The 20,662-nt window shown below is 43.9% G+C and overlaps 2 protein-coding genes across 6 annotated transcripts in view; one reads left to right on the forward strand and one right to left on the reverse strand.

The window, feature by feature from the left end:
* Positions 1-3,351, reverse strand: part of LONP2 (lon peptidase 2, peroxisomal) — a 94,066-nt gene extending 90,715 nt beyond the window's left edge. Inside the window, exon 1 of one of the 3 annotated variants that reach the window (XM_038531106.1) lies at positions 3,015-3,351. In XM_038531106.1, the coding sequence (XP_038387034.1) occupies positions 3,015-3,247 (233 nt within the window). In that variant the 5' untranslated portion in view covers positions 3,248-3,351. Of the gene's footprint in view, positions 1-2,043; positions 2,626-3,014 lie in introns of those variants that run through there. The other 2 variants (XM_038531105.1, XM_038531107.1) reach the window with 2 other exon arrangements.
* The window catches only part of ABCC11 (ATP binding cassette subfamily C member 11), a 70,393-nt gene continuing 50,211 nt past the window's right edge, over positions 481-20,662 (forward strand). For 2 of the 3 annotated variants that reach the window (XM_038531102.1, XM_038531103.1), the window contains exons 1-5: positions 481-725; positions 11,999-12,141; positions 13,640-13,770; positions 16,022-16,180; positions 20,182-20,329. In XM_038531102.1, coding sequence (XP_038387030.1) covers positions 12,043-12,141; positions 13,640-13,770; positions 16,022-16,180; positions 20,182-20,329 — 537 coding nt within the window. In that variant the 5' untranslated portion in view covers positions 481-725; positions 11,999-12,042. The remainder of the gene's footprint in view (positions 726-11,998; positions 12,142-13,639; positions 13,771-16,021; positions 16,181-20,181; positions 20,330-20,662) is intronic. The other variant, XM_038531104.1, reaches the window with a different exon arrangement.

The raw sequence follows: 20,662 nt of genomic DNA on the forward strand, positions 1-20,662 counted from the left end.
GACTCAGGAACATCTAAGTAGAGCTATCCATTTCATACTTGCTAACATAAAAGAATAAATTTTAAAATGTTAGTACTAACAGGTAATATTTCCTGAATGCCTAAGAATGCTGACATATAAAAATAGGAGTAATGCCTAGACAAAGAGTTGGCCCAAATTATGAAACTGTGCCATCTATTATGTAAAAAGTATTCATTTTTTATTGGACAAATGCCACTGAAACTCATTTGGGGTCTTGGAGGACGAAGCCGGAAACAGAAGAGGGACTGAAAAATCAGCCCTGTGAGGAAATGAAGCCATGTACCCTGAAGGAGGTAAGGCTGGAAGAAGATTGGATGACCATCTTGAAATGCATGAAAGGACAGTGTATACATAGTGCTAAATTATCATCCATCACTAAGAAAACAATGAGTCACTCAAGTCCAGGTAAGGAGGGTGCCCTGAGGTGGTTTAAGAACCAAGTTCTAAGCTGCAGGGATAATCCAAAGCTCCTCCTTTAAAAAGGACACTAGCTAGGGAGTGTGCTGGTCACAACAGCAAAGGAAGCTGTTCAGGAAGTCAAATCTCTGGCTTTGCTACTTTGTGTGACAAGGAACATAGGGGAACAAATTACTTTTGCTCCTTCAAGACGGAGGCACTGTCACCTGGATGGTCTAAAGGAAACAAGGGACAGGAGTAGAGCCCCTGGCCTTCCCCCTGGGTACCGCCATCATCTGGAAAAGCAGGTAAAACTGAGGAAGGACAGATTGATTTATTGAAACAGAGTAATGTTATGGGTAACTCGACATTTGCCTTATGAAAGCTTTTTAAATTTTTAAGAGTGTTTAAAGGCCCTATCAGAGAAAAAAAAGACATTGGGAGCTGGTGCTAAGGAATGCAATACAATCTTTCTACACAGATTTTTCAAGTAGCAAACAGTATTTCTAGAATAACCAGCTGGTGTGGTGGGTCCTTATAACGCTAGAATTCTATGAAGAATTGTCAATGTTTGTTTTCCAACTTAAATGACTACATTTTAACAGTGCTATTAATTTAAAACAAAGGCAACAGTATGAACATCAAGGACCAGATTACACATCATCTGAATATTAATGATTACTGCCAAGTAGGAAAATTTAGTTACTGATGTTTTGGAGGGATTTACATAAAAGAAATAAAAAGCATTCAAAATCAGGATATACCAACAAAATTACTAAACTATGGCTAAATCTACTTTTGAAATTCGAGTGGGTAATCACCATACATATGCACAGTAGAAATAAAACAAAAAATCTAATCATGAACACTCAAGCAATCAAATGCCTGGGCACAGAAAGCAAAAAATTGTGGCATAACCTGAGGTTTAAGGAGTAGGGTCATTATGTATGGAAATCAGAATCCAGTACAATTTATTAGTGTACTGAAACTTGGAGTGTATCCAATTCCATGCAAACACTACCCAAAGCAGATCAGATGGAAGCCAATATGTTTTCTATGCCTGAGAAATGCAAGGTTTTTGCAATGTGGACTAATAAGAGAGTGTTACAGGTTTTTTGTTTTGCTTTGTTGTAGGAAGAGAGATGCCAGTCCCCTTTCTGAATTTGAAGAATTGTAGACTCTCCTGTTAGAAATGTATATAGTCCCAAGATTTTGGGTTAGAATAAGGCATTCCTAACCCTCTCAAAACCATTCAGTTGGGAATCTCTCACTTTAAAAACTGGAGAACAGCAGGTAAACAATGGCTCTACACTAAAAACATCTCAGGAAGAGTTAAGGATAGGAGAGGCAGGGGCCGTGGAGGGAGTGTGGAGATAACCGTAGCATTTGTTGAGTATATACTATACCCCAGCACTGTCCAACAGAAATACAATGTGAGCTACACATGTAAATTTAGTAGCCACATTAAAAAGCAAAAAGAAACTGGCGAAATACTAGTATTTTATTTAACCTCGAACAGCCAAAATACTACCATTCCAACCTTAAATCTATGTAAAATTTATTCATTAACCAGCAAAACATTTCAGGTACTAAATTTTCAAACTGTAGCGTGTACCGTATACTTACACCACGTTTTGGGGAGTCTAGTCACACTGCTTTATCGGGGACACGGGACTTGTGCTGAAACCAGCTGAGGCCTCAGCAGACCCAGACAGGTGGTCACTCTAGTCTCTCAGTTTGGATGGGCCGCCTGTGCCTCGTGGCGACAGCACCGGACTACTACCAGGCACGGCACGAAGATCACTTCACTTAATATTCATCACACACCCAAGAAATGTTTACTGTTAAGGTTCCAAAGAACAGAGGGAGGAGAAACAGGCAGAGGCGAAGCATCTCACCCAAAGACAACCACCAACGAGGGCCACGGTGTAGGGCAATCTAGTGGCGAGCCTCGGGTGTACGGAAGGGGAATGTTAAGCTAAGAGAGAAGGAGCACAGACAGGAGATGAGAAAGTTCCAGAAAGGGAGCGGAGGGAACAAGCGAGGGGAAAAGAGAAGGGGCAGACAGGGAGTGTGGAAGACGGGCAGCCAAAATGTAATGAAAAAGGGAGTGCGCGTGAGGGTGGCAGAGGAAACCAGAGAAAACGTGTCAAGTACCAGGCGTCTCACTTAAGAGGGACAAAACAGACGGGGAGAAAGAAAGGGAAGAAGGGGTAAGACAGAGGAGGCGCCCGTAACGCTAAGCGCGCGGGCCTGGGAGTCCGAGAACCTGGGGGGCGGGGAGGGGAACTTCAGGGCACGGCGGCGGCGAACGGCACGATTTTCGCTGCTGCGTGAGTCATGCCTTTTAAAAAAGCAGCCGGGGGACGGACAGACAGCTGTCACCCCCGTGTCACACGGGAGGTAGCTGCAGAGGCAGAATCAGGCCCCCCCGAGGGCCGCCCCCGAGTCTCAGCGCCCCGAGGCCGGGCCGGGCGGGGCGGGGCGGGGCCGGGGCCAGGGTCCAGGAGGAGGCCGGGGGGGGAGGGGGAGGAGGAGGAGGCCGAGGCCGAGGCCGCCGCCGCCGCCGCCGCCGCCGCGAGGGCCGCCCGGCCTACCTGTGCAGCGGCGGCAGGTCCTGCGCGTCGCTGGCCGGGTCGGGCGTGTTGGGGATCACCCCCAGGATGGTGCTCTGCAGCGAGGTGCCCTTGAGCAGGCGGCTCCGCACCAGCTGCAGGTTGCGGGCCGAGTCCACGCTGGTGCGCATGGTGGAGCCGGGCAGCAGCACGCCCTCGTTGGTCAGCAGCAGCGGGAGGCGTCTAGGGATCTGGATGGGGCTCACCGACGACATGGCGACAGCTGTTCGCGCCGGGGGAGCGTCGGAGAGCAGGACAGCGGGCTCCGCGCGACCCGAGCGGCGCCGACCCGAGCGCCCAGCCGCCGCGCGCCCGCCCGCCCGCCCGCCGCCACTTCCGGCCCGCGCTACGGCCCGCCCCCGGGCTCAAACCCCGCAGCTTCGCGCTGCCCCCTCGCGGCCCCGCCCGGCAAAGCGCGAGCGTTCCCTACGCAGGTGCCCTCGCGCGGCGGGCGGAGGCCCCGGGCCTGCCCTTCCCCTTGCTCCCGAGGCCCAGCCGCGGGGCTCTCCCCTGTGTCCAGGCTGCAGAGAGGATCAACCTGCTTGAAATAGCTTTCCTCTTTCATTCGAATTGATTTTACATTTACAAAAATGTTGCAAGAAAAAAAAAAAAGTTCGATTACAAAAACCAGGAATTAACCTCACTATTATTTAACCTGTGGACCTTGCACAGATTTTTGCGTTTTCTCACTAATGTCCTCTTTTTCTCTGGTCCACGATCCCACTTCATATCTAGTTGTGATGTCTCCTCCATTATATAGGTATATTTAAATATGGGTGCTTTATTTTTTTTTTAATTTAAAGATTTTTAATTAGTTATTCATGAGAGACAGATTGAGACAAAGACCTAGGCAGAGGGTGAAGCAGGCTCCATGCAGGGAGCGCATAAGGGACTCTGTTGCGGACCCGGGATCACGCCCTGAGCCCAAGGCAGATGCTCAACGGCTGAGCCACGCAGGCATCCCTAAATCTGTGTACTTTTTAAAGAGTATCCATCAGTGTGTTCTTCTGTAGAATATCCCTCAGTTTGAGTTTATCTGATGTTTTCTCGGGATCGACATGAAACAATTTTTTTTTTGTTTGTTTGTTTTTACGAAAAGACTATACAGGGCAGCCAGGGTGGCTCAGCGGTTGAGCACCTGCCTTTGGCCCAGGGTGTGATCCTAGAGACCCAGGATAGAGTCCCACGTCGGGCTCTCTCCATGGAGCCTGCTTCTCCCTCTGCCTGTGTCTCTGCCTCTCTGTGTCTCTCATGAATAAATAAATAAAATCTTAAAAAAAAAAGACCGTACAGAAGCGATGTGGCTTTCTTTATGATATATGATGGTTGAAATGTATTATTAATGGTGACTTTGACCTCGATTGCCTGGTAAAGGAGGTATCTCTGCCAGGTTTCCTCACTGTAATTTAATAATTTTCTTTATATAATAACTATATTGTACAGACTTAATATTATGTTCATTAATTGGAATTCATGTTTCCCTTATTTACTCAATATTTTATGTTAGTAAGGGTTCATGGACTTTTTTATGGGTTATAACCCAATAATATTGTGTATTTCGTCATTGGTTTGTTTTAGATTTGTCATTAAGAGCTTCTTCACATGGGTATTTCACTTGGGTTGGGCTATATGTTGAAGGTGGAAAATTTTTCCTGACTCTGAAGTCCAGTAGTGCTCTCAGAATCCAAGAGGGAATGGAAAGTCCATTCAAATCAACAAGCATGGGCAGCCCCGGTGGCTCAGTGGTTTGGCGCCTGCCTTCAGCTCAGGGCATGATCCTGGAAACCCAGGATCGAGTCCCACATCGGGCTCCCTGCATGGAGCCTGCTTCTCCTCTGCTTGTGTCTCTGCCTCTCTCTGTGTGTGTGTCTGTCATGAATAAATAAATAAATCTTTTTAAAAATAAATAAATAAACCTGGTGTTTACACGGCACCCTTTGTCGTGACAAGTTTCAAAGAACATTAAAAAAAGACACACACACAAATCAACAAGCATTCACTGAGGGGCTTGCTAAGTACAAGGCCCTGAGCTAATTGTGGAGGGGTAACTAGTATAGCATAAGATAAAATCTTACCCTTGGCCAGGGGGAGGGCCCTGTAGACAGCTGAATCTGATGCAGGGCAGATAGAACTGTATGTTTCTGTGTGTGTGGCAGATAAGGGAGAAGAAAAAGCAGGTATGCAAGCTGCTGTGGTGCAGACAGAAAGGCAGGAATATGGATGCTCCTGCCTAAAGCTCTTTCTCTGACATTATCCCACCTTCTTTCATTCATTACACAATATTTGTGGAATACCTGCTGTGTACTGGATATTATTTTAGCTGCTGGGGATATGTCAGTGAACAAAATAGGCAAGGTTACTGCTTTCATGGAGCTGAACTTATAGGGAAGGAAGCAAATAATAAGGAAGGAGAGTAATTTTGGATAATGGTTAAGTCCTTTAAATGGTCAGAGAAGGGTTCACTGGACAGATGACGTGTGAATTAGGCCCTGTTCATGAAGAGGTAGCAGTGCAAAGTTCAGGGGGCGGGTGCCCAGTGGGTGCTGTTCCAGGCCAAAGAAGCAACAACTGCAAAGATTTAATGGCTGGAACAAATTTTGGATTTTTGAGGAAAGTGCTCCTGGAATTCAGTGAGAGTCGAGTCTGGTGGTATGGATGAGATGAGTGAGGTGGGCAGGGTCAGGTATAGATGGCTATGTAAGAGGTGAGAAGTTAGGGTAAGGAGTCTGTAAGAAGTTTTACTCTAAGCGTGATGCAAGCCATTGGCGGTTGCAAGTTGCAGAATAACATTTCTGGTTTATGTATTTTGTTTGTTTGTTTTAAAGATTTATTTATTTATTTATTCATGAGAGGCAGAGACATAGAAAGACGGAGAAGCAGGCTCCTCACAGGGAGCCCGATGTGGGACTCGATCCCCCGACCCAGGATCACGCCCTAAGCCCATGGCAGATGCTCAACCTCTGAGCCACCCAGGTGTCCCTGGTTTATGTTTTCAAGAAACTATTTTGGTTGCTGTGTGGAGAATGGAATATAATGGTTTAAGACTAAAAGCAGGGAAACCAGTTATGAGGTGGTGACAGTTGTGCAGGCAAGAGATAATGAGGACTGTAGCTTCAATGGAATATGCTGATGGATTGGACATGATGAAAGAAGGAAAAATGGTTGTCAAGGATATCTCCTAGATTGGGGCCTGAGCCACCAGGCCTAGAGAGAAGTTGAGCTGAAGATCCCGGATACAGTAGCAAGCTCTGGACCCTTTCTCTGGGTGTGCATTGAGTACCCTGCCCTGTGGTAGACTATGGAGTGATTAAAAAAAAAAAAAAAAAAAAAGGCATGGCCCAGGTCCACAAAAGCTTATCTTTTCATTGAGGTCTCTCCAAGTGCAAGAGGGAGAGGCCCAATTTTTTGAGGCTTCTTGTGTTTTAACAAAGAAATTAAAAAAACATCTTAGAAACTTTGTGAAGTGTGTGTGTGTGTGTGTGTGTGTTTTAAAGATTTTATTTATTTATTCATGAGAGATATGGATAGATAGAGAGAGGCACAGACAGAGGCAGAGGGAGAAGCAGGCTCCTTGTGAGGAGCCTGATGCAGAGCTCGACCCCAGGACCCTGGGATCATGACCTGAGCTGAAGGCAGATGCTCAACCACTGAGCCACCCAGGGGCCCACTTTGTGATATATTTTAAAACATTTATGTTTCGTGCTTTTAACCTACACACATATGCTCCTGTTTCCACAACAGCAATCACAACAAACTAAATTGGTATTCTAGTCACTTAATAATTGCCACATTTATGTTTTTAAATACACACTGCACTAAGGAAGCTGTGCTGTGGGGAGGGATCCATGTTTAAATTGCCTGCTTGAGGGATCCCTCGGTGGCTCAGTGGTTTAGCACCTTCCTTCAGCCCAGGGCATTATCCTGGAGACCCGGGTTCGAGTCCCACATCAGGCTCCCTGCATGGAGCCTGATTCTCCCTCTGCCTGTGTCTCTGCCTCTCTCTCTCTCTCTCTCTCTCTCTCTGTATGTCTCTCTTGAATAGATAAATAAAATGTTTTAAAAAAATAAATTACCTGCTTGATGAACACATGCTTTTAATCCTGTGTCTGTACATCTGTGATAGGATGTGTCAGCCCACCTGGGAAAGCATCAAAAATCTACATGTGAAGTCTTTAGAGACCCAATGGCTTTCCTGGCTTCTTCTTTGATAGGCTTTGCATCTGCATCATTTATTTATCTATCACATATTTATTGAGCATCTACTGTGTGCCCAGTGCTACTCTAGATTCAAGATACATCAAAGAACAAGACAAACTAGGTCCCCGGTTTCAAAGAGCTGACATTCTAGTGAGGTAGGCCAAAAATGAATAAGCCAAGAAAGAAAGAAATGGCCATTTGAGAAAGTGGTAAATAAAGAAAATAAAACAGGAAACTACATAGAAGGTGATAGAAAGAGGAGTGCAATGTTCAGTAGGGAAGTCTGGGAAGGTTACTCCCAGGAGATGAGACCCGAAGGGTGAGAACGGACTAGCTCCATGAGGAGCTGGCAGGAAAATGTTTTTGGCAGAGCTTAGGACTAGCACAAAGATCAAGATGGGAAGGAGCTTCCCAGTTCCTGAAACAGAGAAGGCCTGGCATTGGGATGTGGGAATTCAGCCATCAGGAAGATGCCAGTGATGGCCTCCAAAGACTATTGAAACTAGCAGAAGGAAATGGACCTCTGAGCTGGGAAAGTTGAATAGCACAGGGTGTGAATCGACTGGAAGGGAGAGGTACAGAAGTAAGGTCTAATCACCTAAACCTCTTCAGGGCCTGGCTTGCAGGTGTCTCTGCCCCTTGCCCTGAGTACTCTTCTTACCCTCTGGTACACCTTCTGGCCTGAGACACTACATCCTGCTGGATAAGGAGTAAGCACAATAAGGAAGTAAGTCAGCACCCCCAGACAGCCCTTGCCGCAGGTTACCTTGCTGCAGTGCACACCCACGCCCCTCTGGCTCCTGTTCCTAGACTGTTTGGTCATATGCAAATAGCCTATATCTAAAACAAGTTTATAATCAAGACTTTTTCCACCCCCAGGGGTGGGGAGAACACAGCTGGAAGCATCTCTTTCCTCTGTTTTATTCCCGTCATATCCTGGTCCTCAACCTGACCGCAGTGATGGTCTTGCCACTAATCAGAGTGAATAAACTTCCACTCTGATTCTTCCCAAGAGGAAGTTAGGAGGCCAGGGGACTTCTCAAGGAGGGAATTCCCCTGGCCAGTCAAGGAAGCAGAAGTGGGCCTCATTGTTTGGAAGGTGGCCTGTGCTGATGTGTGGCTGGATTCCAGTTATCTTGAGATGTGCCATTCGTGTTCTGAAAACATATATCCATTATGCATTTTTGCATTTTCTTAATTTCCATTTGGTTTGCTTTTCCCTGTTGTTAGTGTCTTGGACGAATGGCATATAAACAAGGGTCACACCTTTGAAACCCTCACTGCATCTCTCTGCAAGGGGTGTCAAAATAAATTAGGTTGGCAAATCAGCCCAAGCTGAAAGGCAAGAGATCATCTGACTTCTTTATTTGGTGTCTAAGAACATGGTTGTCCTCCTCTATCTGCTGGTTAACGAAGAGAAGATAAATGTTCTTGTATAATCATTTAAAACTCTGTATAATCCAGTCATCTAGGGGATGCCTGTGTGGCTCAGTGGTTGAGTGTCTGCTTTTGGCTCCAGTTGCGATCCCGGGGTCCTGGGATCGAGTCCCACATTGGGATCCCCACAGGAAGCCTGCTTCTCCCTCTGCCGACATCTCTGCCTCTCTCTCTGTGTCTCTCATGAATAAATAGATAAAATCTTTAAAAAAAAAAATCCAGTCATCTAAATCATTCCTTTAAGTTACCCTCAGTAAAGGATCAGTCTCAGAGCTGCCAGGGGCAGAGGAAGAGTCAAGGTCCCGGGGACAGTGTCCTCTACTCCTTAGCTTTTCCAAACGATGTCTTTTGTGTGCCTGGTCACTGCCAGCGCTGCTGTCCTTGGAGGGTCTGGTATAGGCCTTCACCTAATGCGTTTCTGCTTGCCTGTGGCCTGGTGGTGTTCCAGGCCTCTGCAGGCCCCATACTCTGCTCTCAAGACCTTTCCATGGTTCTCATTTATTTGCAGTGTGGTTAGTCCACTAAGCCCCCTCAGCAGAGTTTTGAGCTATTTCTTGTTCCCCTCTGCATCAAGGGAGCCAGGAAATCTAACCCACAGACCCAGCCAGCATTAACGTAGGGGTGAATTGGAAAAAGATGTCCCTGGTGGGAGAAGGATTTGGAAGACACTGTTTCCAGGTGGATCTGCATTGGTCGGCTGGAGCCTGTTTCTACTGGTTCAGGAGAATGAACTGTCATGTTTCAAGAATTCTGAGAGCCCAGTTGTTCAACACAAACATTATTAAAATTAAATTATATAAGCTTGCCATTAAATATATCAAAGACGAAGGTAATCTTCAAAATATATCACTTTAATTATTTTACTGCATGTTACAATTATTTACGTTTTGAAACTACTTATATCTATTGCATCTGTATGGTGGAACTACTACAGAATGATGTAGCACTATGTCTCTCTTCCCAACTGCATATTCAGTGGTCATGTTGGTAGCTTAAAATCAGCCATGGTGGGAATATTTACACCGCAAAGAAAAAAAAGAAAAAAAATGTAAAAGACTTATAAGACACGCCTGAGTGGCTCAGTGGTTAAGCATCTGCCTTCAGCTCAGGGGGTGATCCTGGGGTTCTGGGATCGAGTCCCACATCGGGCTCCCTGCATGGAGCCTGCTTCTCCCTCTGCCTATGTCTCTGCCTCTCTCTCTCTCTGTGTCTCTCATGAATAAATGAATAAAATCTTTTAAGACATAAAAAGGCTTATTAGCTGGGGCTTTTTTAAATTATTATTTTGTTGATTGTCTAGGCAGAAGAAATAAATTCAGGAAATGCTAATAATGCAGGTTAAATCTATAAGCATGTGGTGCCTGAAGCCCTTACATTGTGAAGAGCACAAGGGAATGAGGAAGTATTGTTTCAGTATTTGCAAACTATTGAGGTCATTAACAAATGAGTGAAGATCCAACTAACATACATCTTTGATGTCTCATTTTCCTCTTATTTATTAAAGTAAAGCAAAATGTCAAGCAGCCTTCATGTTGGAACTACACTCAGTCACCAAATGCATTAGTAGGTTAGTTAGACATCTGCCAGCACACAGGAGATGGAACCGCTTGCCAGGTACACACAATTTGTAACCTAGAATTTGTTGGCCTCCACTTTCTGCCCCTGCCATTACCTCTGCTGGGAACCTTTGTGTAGTGAATAAACTGTACTGCAGTACGCTATGGTCCTAGCCCTAGGGACTTCTATTGAGTCATGCCAGTTTTACTCTATTGTGTCTGTCCTAGACTAGTTCCTGGCAGCCAACAACCTGGTTTCTTCCCAGGGTCTTAAACAAATAGTATGTGACATTCTCTCTCTTTCTTCTTTTCTGCATCCCTGAAAGATTCACTTTTTTTTTAAGAAAAATTTTTATTCAAATTCAATTTAATTAACGTATACTGTATAATTAATTTCAGAGGTAGAATTCCATGACTCATCAGTTGCATGTAACACCCAGTGCTCATCACATCAAGTGCCCTCCTTAATGCCCATCACCCAGTTAACCCCTCCCTTCCCCCCTCCCAGCGACCCTGTTTGTTTCCTAGAATTAAGAGTCTCTTACCATTTGCCTCCTTCTGTTTTCATTTTATTTTATTTTGCCTTCCCTTCCCAGTTGATCTGTTTTGTTTCTTAAATTCCACATATGAGTGAAATCATATAGTATTTGTCTTTCTCTGACTTATTTCGCTTTCACTTCGACCATCTTGTGGCTGGTAAGGCTTGCAGCCTGATGCCCTGGCTTGCATTCTCTATACCAGAATTCCAGAAACGGAGTCCACCACTTGTGATTGTGATTTGCTGAAAGGAAGTGGGATGGAAAGGAATGGGATGAAGTCATCTGGAGAATCTTCTCCCAAGACTGGTTCGTCTGCAAGTTTATTTGCTTGAAGCTCAATCCAATATTTGAACATCAAGAGCCGTATCTGAACACCAGGACTGACTACATAATTTGCGGAGCCCGGTGCAAAATGAAAATGTGGGCTCCTTGTTCAAAATTATTAATAATTTCAAGATGGTGATAGCAGGCTCTCAATCAAGCCAGGGCCTTTCTGCATTCAAGGCTCTGGGAGGCACAGGTCATACTCCATGGTGCTGGTCCTGTTGTACACTCTTTTTCCATTCCTTCAGAAATATCCCTAATTACTGTCCCCTTTCCCGACTCAGGGACACAGATGCTCTGGGCGTGAGTCACATTCAAAGAGGCAAAAATGAAAAGCATTTTAATATATTTTTAAAATACCTTGGGTTCTTTAAATTTCCTAAATTGTGTCCAGCTCTACTCTCTGAGTCTGTGAAAACTAAGAGAATGGCAAAACTGAATTTCTTTCATGTATTTATCCATTCATTTATCATTTATTTATTGAGCACCTCCTATCCTCCTAGGACTGTCCCCAGCTCCAACAATTCAATAGTGAGCAAAACAGACATGTCCTTGTCCTTGTGAGGCTCTCTATTTAGAGCAGGAAATGAACTCTAAACAAATAATGATTCACATGAATATATAATTACAAACTGGGATGAGAGAAGAAGCATGATTTCATGAGCAGGCCTAGCCCAAGTTATAGGGATGACATTGGGTGATTAGAGATGTTTTCCCCAAGTGAACTTGATCAGAGGCCTGAGTAAATATTTAGAAAGGGGGAGCCAAGCCCATTCCAAGTAGAGGGAAGAGCAGGAGCCTAGACATGGCCTACCCTTCTGTATGACCCCAGCACACTCCCTGCAGGAGAATATCCCTCTCTCCTGACTGCTCAGGGTTGAATCTAAGCTGCTCTAAACTGCTGCCTTTTCAGATTCTCTGATTCTTGGAAACGGAGGATTGGCAAGACAGCTGAAAATGACCAAGAAGAGGGTGCACTGGGTCCCCAGATCTTCTGGTGGTCTCGTGAATCTCGGCATGGACATGAGCAATGACATGGTTTCGGGGCTTAGCTACGTAAGTTGGTCACCTTTGCATCAAAATACCAGGAAGCTGAATTGACAAGGTATTCTCAATGGTCACAAATTAGATCAGAAAATTTTGTGTCATATTATTCAACCTTGATTTCTTTTAATGGATCCCGGCCTTCCACAATTAGATGCATCATATGCCCTGGTCGTGACACGTCTTCACAGTCAGTCTATCTATCATCTATCAATTATCTATTACCTATTTATCTATGTATTTACTTATAATAGTACAATAAGCACCTCTAAACCCATCACCAACTTAACAACTTGAACCTTGCTATTGGCCCTCCCCTCAATTCACTCCCCAACTTCCCTACCTGAAGTAACCACTTTCCTGAATCTTTTCTTATCAATCCCTCACTATGCTTTTAAGGTAGTATTATTTATTCTATATGAAGTTCTGGAGATAATATTTTAAAAAATTTTAGTTGTTTCCCGCTTTACTAAAAGGGTTGCATGTAATGTTTGGGGGTTACTTTCTTACTTATTGATTTCTTTTTAGTAGGTTTACCTTCAGAGGGTGACTTGGTCTTTCATTCTGTGGGTGACTAACTGTAGCTCCCTTTACTCTTGTCTACAGTGTGTATCAAAGATAAGAACCTGGAGAGGTGGAGTGGCCTGCCCAGAGTCACCCAGTGAACATAGGCAGAACCGAGGCTGGACCCCAGTTGTTCTGACTCTTGGCCCATTGCTTATTCCCTACCCCGCAGCCTTTCTTTTGCTTATTTTCTAATTGAGATATAATTGACATAAAACATGTTAGTTTCAGGTGTACCACATAACGATTCAATATTTGTGTAAAGTGTGAAAGAGTTACTACAACATAACATCCATCACCTCTTTTTTTTTTAAATTTTTATTTATTTATGATAGTCACAGAGAGAGAGAGAGAGAGAGAGAGAGAGAGAGAGGCAGAGACATAGGCAGAGGGAGAAGCAGGCTCCATGCACCGGGAGCCCGACGTGGGACTCGATCCCGGGTCTCCAGGATCACGCCCTGGGCCAAAGGCAGGCGCCAAACCACTGCGCCACCCAGGGATCCCGATCCATCACCTCTTATAGTTATAAGTCTTTTTCTTGTGATGGGAAATTTTAAAATAAACCCTTAGCAGTTTTCAAGCCTACAACACAGTGTTATTAACTATAGTTGCCATGCTGTGCATTAATTACAGCCCAATGACACTTATTTCATAACTGGAAGTCTGTACTTTTGACCTCCTTTGCCCATTTCACCCACTCCCCACCCCCACATCTGGCAACCACCAATCTGTTCCCTGAGTACTTCGTTACTGTTGTCATTGTGTTTAGGTTCCACATATAAGTGAGATCATACAGTGCTTGTCTTTTTCTGTCTGACTCTAGGAAATCAGGATATATAAAGCTTGATGTGGGAAGATCCATTGTCCTTGGGTGGCTGGTCTAACCCTCCAAGATAGTGTTTATGAGGTCGGGAAACTGATGCTCTTTCATTTTTTCTTTCCCAAGAATACTTACACTGTAGGAGATGGCTCGTGGAGCCGGCAGGTGAAGAAGCCTGAAGCACCAGCGACAGTCCTCCCTTGGGAGAGATACAATGCTGCCTGGAGAACCATGATTCCCTTCCGTCCCAAGCCAAAGTGAGTTCTGATGGGGAGCTGAGGGGCAGCACCCATTAAGGCAATGTTCCTCAGTCCTGAACACCTAGATCCCTCTCAAAGATGTATCCACATGTCTCCACACAGTCATGTCACCCACTACAGTCACATACCTCCAGAGCAGCCCAAGGACATCAGGGAGGCAGAGTCAGCTCATTCACTCCCTTGTTCATTCATTCCTTCCTTCATTCATCCATCCATCCAACAAGGGTTCATTGAGCACCTACATATGCCAGGCACTGTGCTAGATAGACCTCAGGGGAACAGTGGTAAGCAAGACAGATGTGATCCTTGCTCATCATAGACCGCACACTGGGGAGAAAGACAATAAGCAAGTAAACTCCTAAACAAACACGGTTACAAGCAGCTTGAAGATGTATTATGAAAAAGTGTGGGGGTGCAAAGAGACAGTGAAACAGCGACAACTGGTAGGTTCTTGGTATGTAAGCTGGGCCCTGGAGGATAAACAAGACTTTACTAGGCCAAAGTAAAGGAAGAATGACCTGGGCAGAGGGAATAGCATGTGCAAAGACCCGGCCTTGAGGTGGGAAGAACACAACATGACATGTTCAGGAATGGCAGAGGCCAGTGTCACTGAAGTCATGTGTGATAATGGGCGTGGCATGAGACAGGACTGCAGAGGGCCACAAGTCTCCACAGGGCACATTAAGTATGTTAGTCTTTATTCTAAGAGAAATGGGGAGCTGTTGAAAGGGTCAATTGCCCAATGGTGTGACCCTTAAACTTTAAGGAAATTCAATGTATCCTTTTCCAGTATACATAGCTGAAAATAACCATCCCCAAATGTCTGACTTATAAAACCTTGCTCTCAGGGTCCTGCACAGAATCATGTACATATTCATTTATTCATTGTGTATGGACAAGACCTTAATATTCTTCTAGGCTGATTCTTTAGTGTTTTGTCACCAGGACTCCATTGTTTTTTGTTTTGTTTTGTTTTAAAGATGTTATTTATTTATTCATAAGAAACACAAAGAAAGAGAAGCAGAGACATAGGCAGAGGGAGAAGCATTGGGGAGCCCGATGTGTGACTAGATCCTGAACCCTGGGATCACAGCCAGAGCCAAAGGCAGACGCTCAACCACTGAGCCACCCAGGAGCTCCAGGACTCTGTTTTCTATTTACAATCCTCTCTTTTCTCTCACATGTTTGCTAAGATTTTATCTATCAATGGCCTGCAGTTGTTTTCCTATTTTTAAAAAAACTTGAGCTCCCATCACATTGTTCCCACTAGATTGTCCTCATCTCCATAGAGAATAAGAACCTGGGTACTTAGTGTTCCTAGGCAGCCTCATCTAGAGAAACATTCTGCTTCTGTCCAGCCTTCAGCGTAGCGGTACCTGCTCAAAGATTCTTGCCCTTTCTCTGCAATGACTCATGGTTTCACATATCTGGCAATACCTGGTACAGATCCCCACCCTTCCTTCAGTTCCCTCTCTCTCCAGCCCTGTCCAAAATGCACAGCTGCGGGGGCAGTGTGCAGGCAGTGGGGCGGGGAAGGGGTATGAATGAAGAAGAGCCCATTGTCTAAAACAAAACAAAAACATGCTGTGCGTTTGGCATTTTTATCTTCTCATCTTTCTCCCCGAGTCTCCTTTTTAACTGAATTTTCTTCAGATTGAAACAGATAGCATTAAAGGCAACTTTGAAAAAAAAGTAGATATTATACACAATGCCAACATCTTCATCCAGTTATCATTTCATGTTTGTGAATCATTTCCAGGGATATGATCTTATCATCCTTATTTCCTTTTAATTCCATTCTTACTGTTTTTGTAAAAATTACATAAGCAAAATATAGAAAAAATGAAACAGTGAGAATCTCTTTTCCTGTACCTTTACCAATTCTAATCCCTTTGTCAATCACTATTAATAATTTGATATCAATGTATCCATATGTACAGATATAAATTTGTATATATAAAAACATAAATGCATATATACATATAATACAAAAATATATACAGGGGCACCTGGGTGGCTCAGTCAGTGAAACATCTGCCTTCAGCCCAGGTCATGATCCTGGTGTCCTGGGATTAAGCCCCACATCCTTGGGCTGTGTGCTCAGTGGGGCGTCTGCTTCTCTCTCTCCCTCTTTCCCTACGCCCACTTGTGCTTTCTTTCTTACATGCTCTCTCTCCCTCTCAAATAAATAAACAAAATCTTAAAAAAAAAATGATGACAACTACATGACCTGTGACTTCTCTGCTAGGTTTCCTGCCCCACAGCCCATGGATGATGCTGGCCTGTTCTCCTACCTCACGATGTCATGGCTCACCCCCTTCATGATCCAGGGTGTACGGAGACGCTTGAATGAGAACACCATCCCCCAGCTGTCAGTACATGATGCCTCAGACAAAAATGCTAAAAGGTAAAGTCATATCGAGTAAGCCACCAGATTGGTTAAAGGCCATGTCTTGCAGGATAGGTGACCAGAGATGCAGCGCCCGTCTTTAGACAAAGAGTATTGGCTCTTCTTTGGTACCAAGAAGCCTCACGGTAGTTCATGAACATCCCGAAATGGCACACATATTTTATATATTAGGCTAGAGACTTTTGTCTGGAGCAAGAATTCATGTCTTTAATCAGATTTACCTAAGTCATCACTAACTAGTTGTGTGATTAAGTTTCCTCACAAGGATTAAATGGGGGTAAAATGAATGAGTGATTTCAAATGTCTTATATTCGTGTTCCTACCTTTAGCCACTTCATGAGATGCCAGGTAGAGAATGGCATTTTCCAAAAGTCTTCCAGAAAATGGTAGTCCCATAAGATCTTTCCCGAAAAGAGCATTCATTGGTTAAGGAAGTTTGTGAAATGCGGCATACTATTGCCAGGTCTCAGATTTGTTTACAAAGCAAATTAGTGGACTTAGGACACTGAGAAAACAGAAACTGGTTCAATTTTGACTCAGGTTTCTCAGAATTATTCAGTAAAAGGAAAAAAAATGTTTTCAGGGAGCACCTACCTCTGCCAGATATTGATCAGAATCTCACTGCCTAGCAGCTATGATGTCAGACAAATCACTTTACCCTTACAGAGACCCTGTGTCCTTATGTATAAAATAATGGATCATAAAATTGATCTTATGGTCTTTCACAGGATTGTTTTAAGAATCAAAGGAGAGGATAAATTCAGTTTAAAGCACATGGGAAAATGCCTGGTGCATAATAGGCACCAGTTAGGTGTTTGGTTGTTCTTCTCTGGCCATTGTGAGTACAGGGTTTCCTGATTTATGTCTATTAGAGTGCACTGATTCTGCCATTTTTAAAAAGATTGTATTTATTTATTCATGAGAGTCACACAGAGAGAGGCAGAGACACAGGCAGAGGGAGAAGCAGGTTCCCTGTGGGGAGCCCCATGTGAGACTAGATCCAGGACCCTGGGATCACGACCTGAGCCAAAGGCTGATGTTCAACCACTGAGCTAACCAGTCGTCCCAATTCTGCCATTTTTATTCTATAACTCAGTATGTCTGTCTACCAATACTTTTACCGTCACACCACATTCGGATGTTTTTTGAAAAAAAAAAAAAAAACAACAATGATCTGTGTGTTCACCCCTTTAGAAGGCTTCTTTCTCTGTGTTCCCCATTGAGCAAGCAGAGCTCTGGGGTACATCTTCCCTAGCTCTTCAGAAAAACTGCTGTTACTTCCTGGATGATTTGTTGACAAGCTGCCAGCCGTCCTCCTCACTACCACTGTCATCAGCCCAGCGGCAGAATCACCATTATCAGCACCATCATCTTCAGTATGACTATCATAATTCTCCATAGTTTTCATTTTGGTCTATAGTCACAGAGCATTTCCCCATCCGTCGCCTCCTTTGACCATCACAAGGAAATAGGGCACATGCTTTTCCCCTGCTTTACACATGAAGAGACTGAGGACTGAGAGAAGTAAAATGTAGTTCCCAGAGTTATATAGCTAATGAACAGAGGAGGCAAAGTGTGAAGGCAAGTCTTTTGAATCTGGTAATCATGGCCAGAAATGGATATGGTTGCTAGGAGAGCTGAGGGTAGGCTACAGGACACATGAACTTACTTAGTCAAAGTTGAAGCAACCCTAGAGCTTTTTGTCTCTGTGTATTGGGTCATATGTGGAGATAGAGCTGGAACAAAGAGAGGTGGCCCCATAGTTTGCCTGAGTAATATTACCCATAAGCAATACAATCCTCTAACACATACAGGTGTCATGGGGACATTTCTGCTTTATTGACCTAAGGCCCAGACCACCCCCTCCTCCATCCCCACAAGTTATCTGGCCCACACTGATGAGTATGGGATGGGGCAGTTATTTTATAACTCAAGAAGGAAGAGGCAGTCTGGGGTTTTGATGGCAGGTTAGGGAATGTAGGACAGGAAAATTCTCGTGGTGTTTGTTCCTTTCTGACTTTAGGCTGGGCATGAGTGTCCACGGCTGCAGGAGTAGAGAGCAGAAAGGGCTAGAACTGGCTGCCATGAGAGACTTGGCGGCAGAAGATGAGAACCAGAAGCTGACAGAGCCGTTTGAGAACATGCACAAGCAGAGCTGCTCTTTGGCCCTGGGCACAAACAATGGCCCGCCATGCTCCTGCTCCATAAGGAGTGGAAGCTTCAGGGAGTCCTGGAGTCCCTTGGTTTAGTCCTTGGTGTTCTCATCATGGACAGTGGTAATTGCTTTCCAGACAGTGGAACCAAACATTGTGGAGCAGGAGCCAGGAAGTAAAAGGGTAGATGCCAACATGGTGATTGCAGCTGACAGATTGGATCATGGATGTGCAGGAAGCATCCAGAGCCAGATTAAGGCCCTGGAAGCCAGAAGTGCCACAATGATAATTTTCAGTTACCTGCTCCTGCATCAAACATAATATAAAATAAAAAAGGATAAGAGAGTTGACAAAATTCTTAATTGCTGTCATGATAACTTCTTTGATGCTTTTTTCAATTTTTTCCCCAAAGAAATGTTTTCAGTGTCCCTGTTTTGCGGATATAACATGAACAGCCTAGGCATCTTTAGCTCAAATTGGCAAAATAAGGGGACACTTTTAATTAAGTGATCCAACATTGGGGGCACCCTTTGGGGACTTTGAAATAAATGTAGGAACTTTTTGGAGGTCAGAGTTTTAGGTTTTATGAATCTTAATTTGTGTATAAAAGCAAGGGTGACATTATTCAGGGTAACAAGATAGTTGATGAGGGAAAGTTATCTTTTTTATTTATTTTTTAAAAGTAGGCATTGAGGGGAACCCTGGGTGGCTCAGCAGTTTAGCGCCTGCCTTCAGCCCAGGGCGCGATCCTGGAGTCCCAGAATCGGGTCTCGCGTTGGGCTCCCTGCATGGGGCCTGCTTCTCCCTCTGCCTGTGTCTCTGCCTCTCTCTCTATGTCTATCATGAGTAAATAAATAAAATCTTTAAAAATAAAAATAAAAAAATAAAAGTAGGCATTGAGCCTAACCTAGCGTGGAGCCTAGCACAGGGCTTGAATTCACAACCCTGGGATCAAGACCTGAGCTGAGATCAGGAGTCAGATGCTTAACTGACTGAGCTACCAGGTGCCCTGAAAATTATATTTTTATAGAAAAATTCAAACTGTTAAGTACAGAAGGAGTGCTAGAATTAGAAATCACTGTTTTACCAGCCCTAATGGAAGTGGATTAATGGTCATCAATGATGATGAATGAATGGCAGTGAATGAGTCAGGCTAATACATCTTAACCCACTGACACCCTGAACATTACTAATAGAGGAACACCACACATTGCAAAGGAAGTATGCTATATCACCTATTAAATATTTTTGCCAGTGATCTGAATTCTGAATTTCATTACACCTCTAGATCTAGCTAGGAGTTTAATAGAAAATATAAGGCACAAAAGGTTGTGTTAGACAACACCACTAGGATGCAATCAGTCAAATCCAGAATATGGGGAATTCTATGGAATAAATGACCCAGTTTCTTCAACAAACAAACAGCAGAAAATGCAGAGAAAGAGAAGCTGTTACAGGTTAAAAAGAGATGCAAGAAGCCTATCAGATTCATCACTGAAATGCAATATATGGACCTCGTTTGGATTTTGAGTTTGGCCAACTGATTATAAAAACATGTTTTTGACATAATTAGAGAAATTTGAATACAGACCAGGTATTAATTACCATCAAGGAATTTTATTAATATATAATTAATGTGTTATATTATATTAATATATGATTACTAGTTATTAATAATTAGTAGCAATTAATTGATAACCGTTGTATGTCACTGTAGTTTTTTAAAAGGCCTTATCTGAAAGAGATACATACGGAAGCATTTGTAAATGAAATGATATATCTGGGATTTACTTGAAATGCTCTATGCAAAGAGATTTCACTTGGCTCAATTTTCCTCTTTTGAAGGCTCTGCCTCCTTTGGGAAGAAGAAGTCTCAAGGCACGGGATTGAAAAAGCTTCAGTGCTTCGAGTGATGATGAGATTTCAAAGAACAAGAGCTCTTTTTGATATATTTCTGGGTTGCCTCTTCTCTGTCATGAGTGTGCTAGGGCCAGTAAGTGGCTGGCTTCGTGAGGTTTGGGGGGCTCCAGGCTTTAGAGATTAGTACGTTCAAGTCCATACCTGGAGTTGGGAATTACTTGTCTCAGTTGCTACACAGAAGAAGACAACATTTGGAGGTAGTAGAGCTAGTAGTAGTTAAGAGTGTGAGTTCTGCAGCCATTGCTTCGGTTCAAGCCGTGGCCCTTAACTTCTGGATGACTTTGGGCAATTTGTTTAGCATCTCTGTGCCTTAGTTTCTTCAGGGAACCCCATCACACTCTTTATGATGGACCTCCTGGAAACCCTCATGTTCAAAATGGATCGCATAACATTACCTACCTCTCAG

This window comes from Canis lupus, chromosome 2, assembly GCF_011100685.1.
Source record: "Canis lupus familiaris isolate Mischka breed German Shepherd chromosome 2, alternate assembly UU_Cfam_GSD_1.0, whole genome shotgun sequence".
In the NCBI taxonomy this organism is placed as follows: domain Eukaryota; kingdom Metazoa; phylum Chordata; class Mammalia; order Carnivora; family Canidae; genus Canis; species Canis lupus.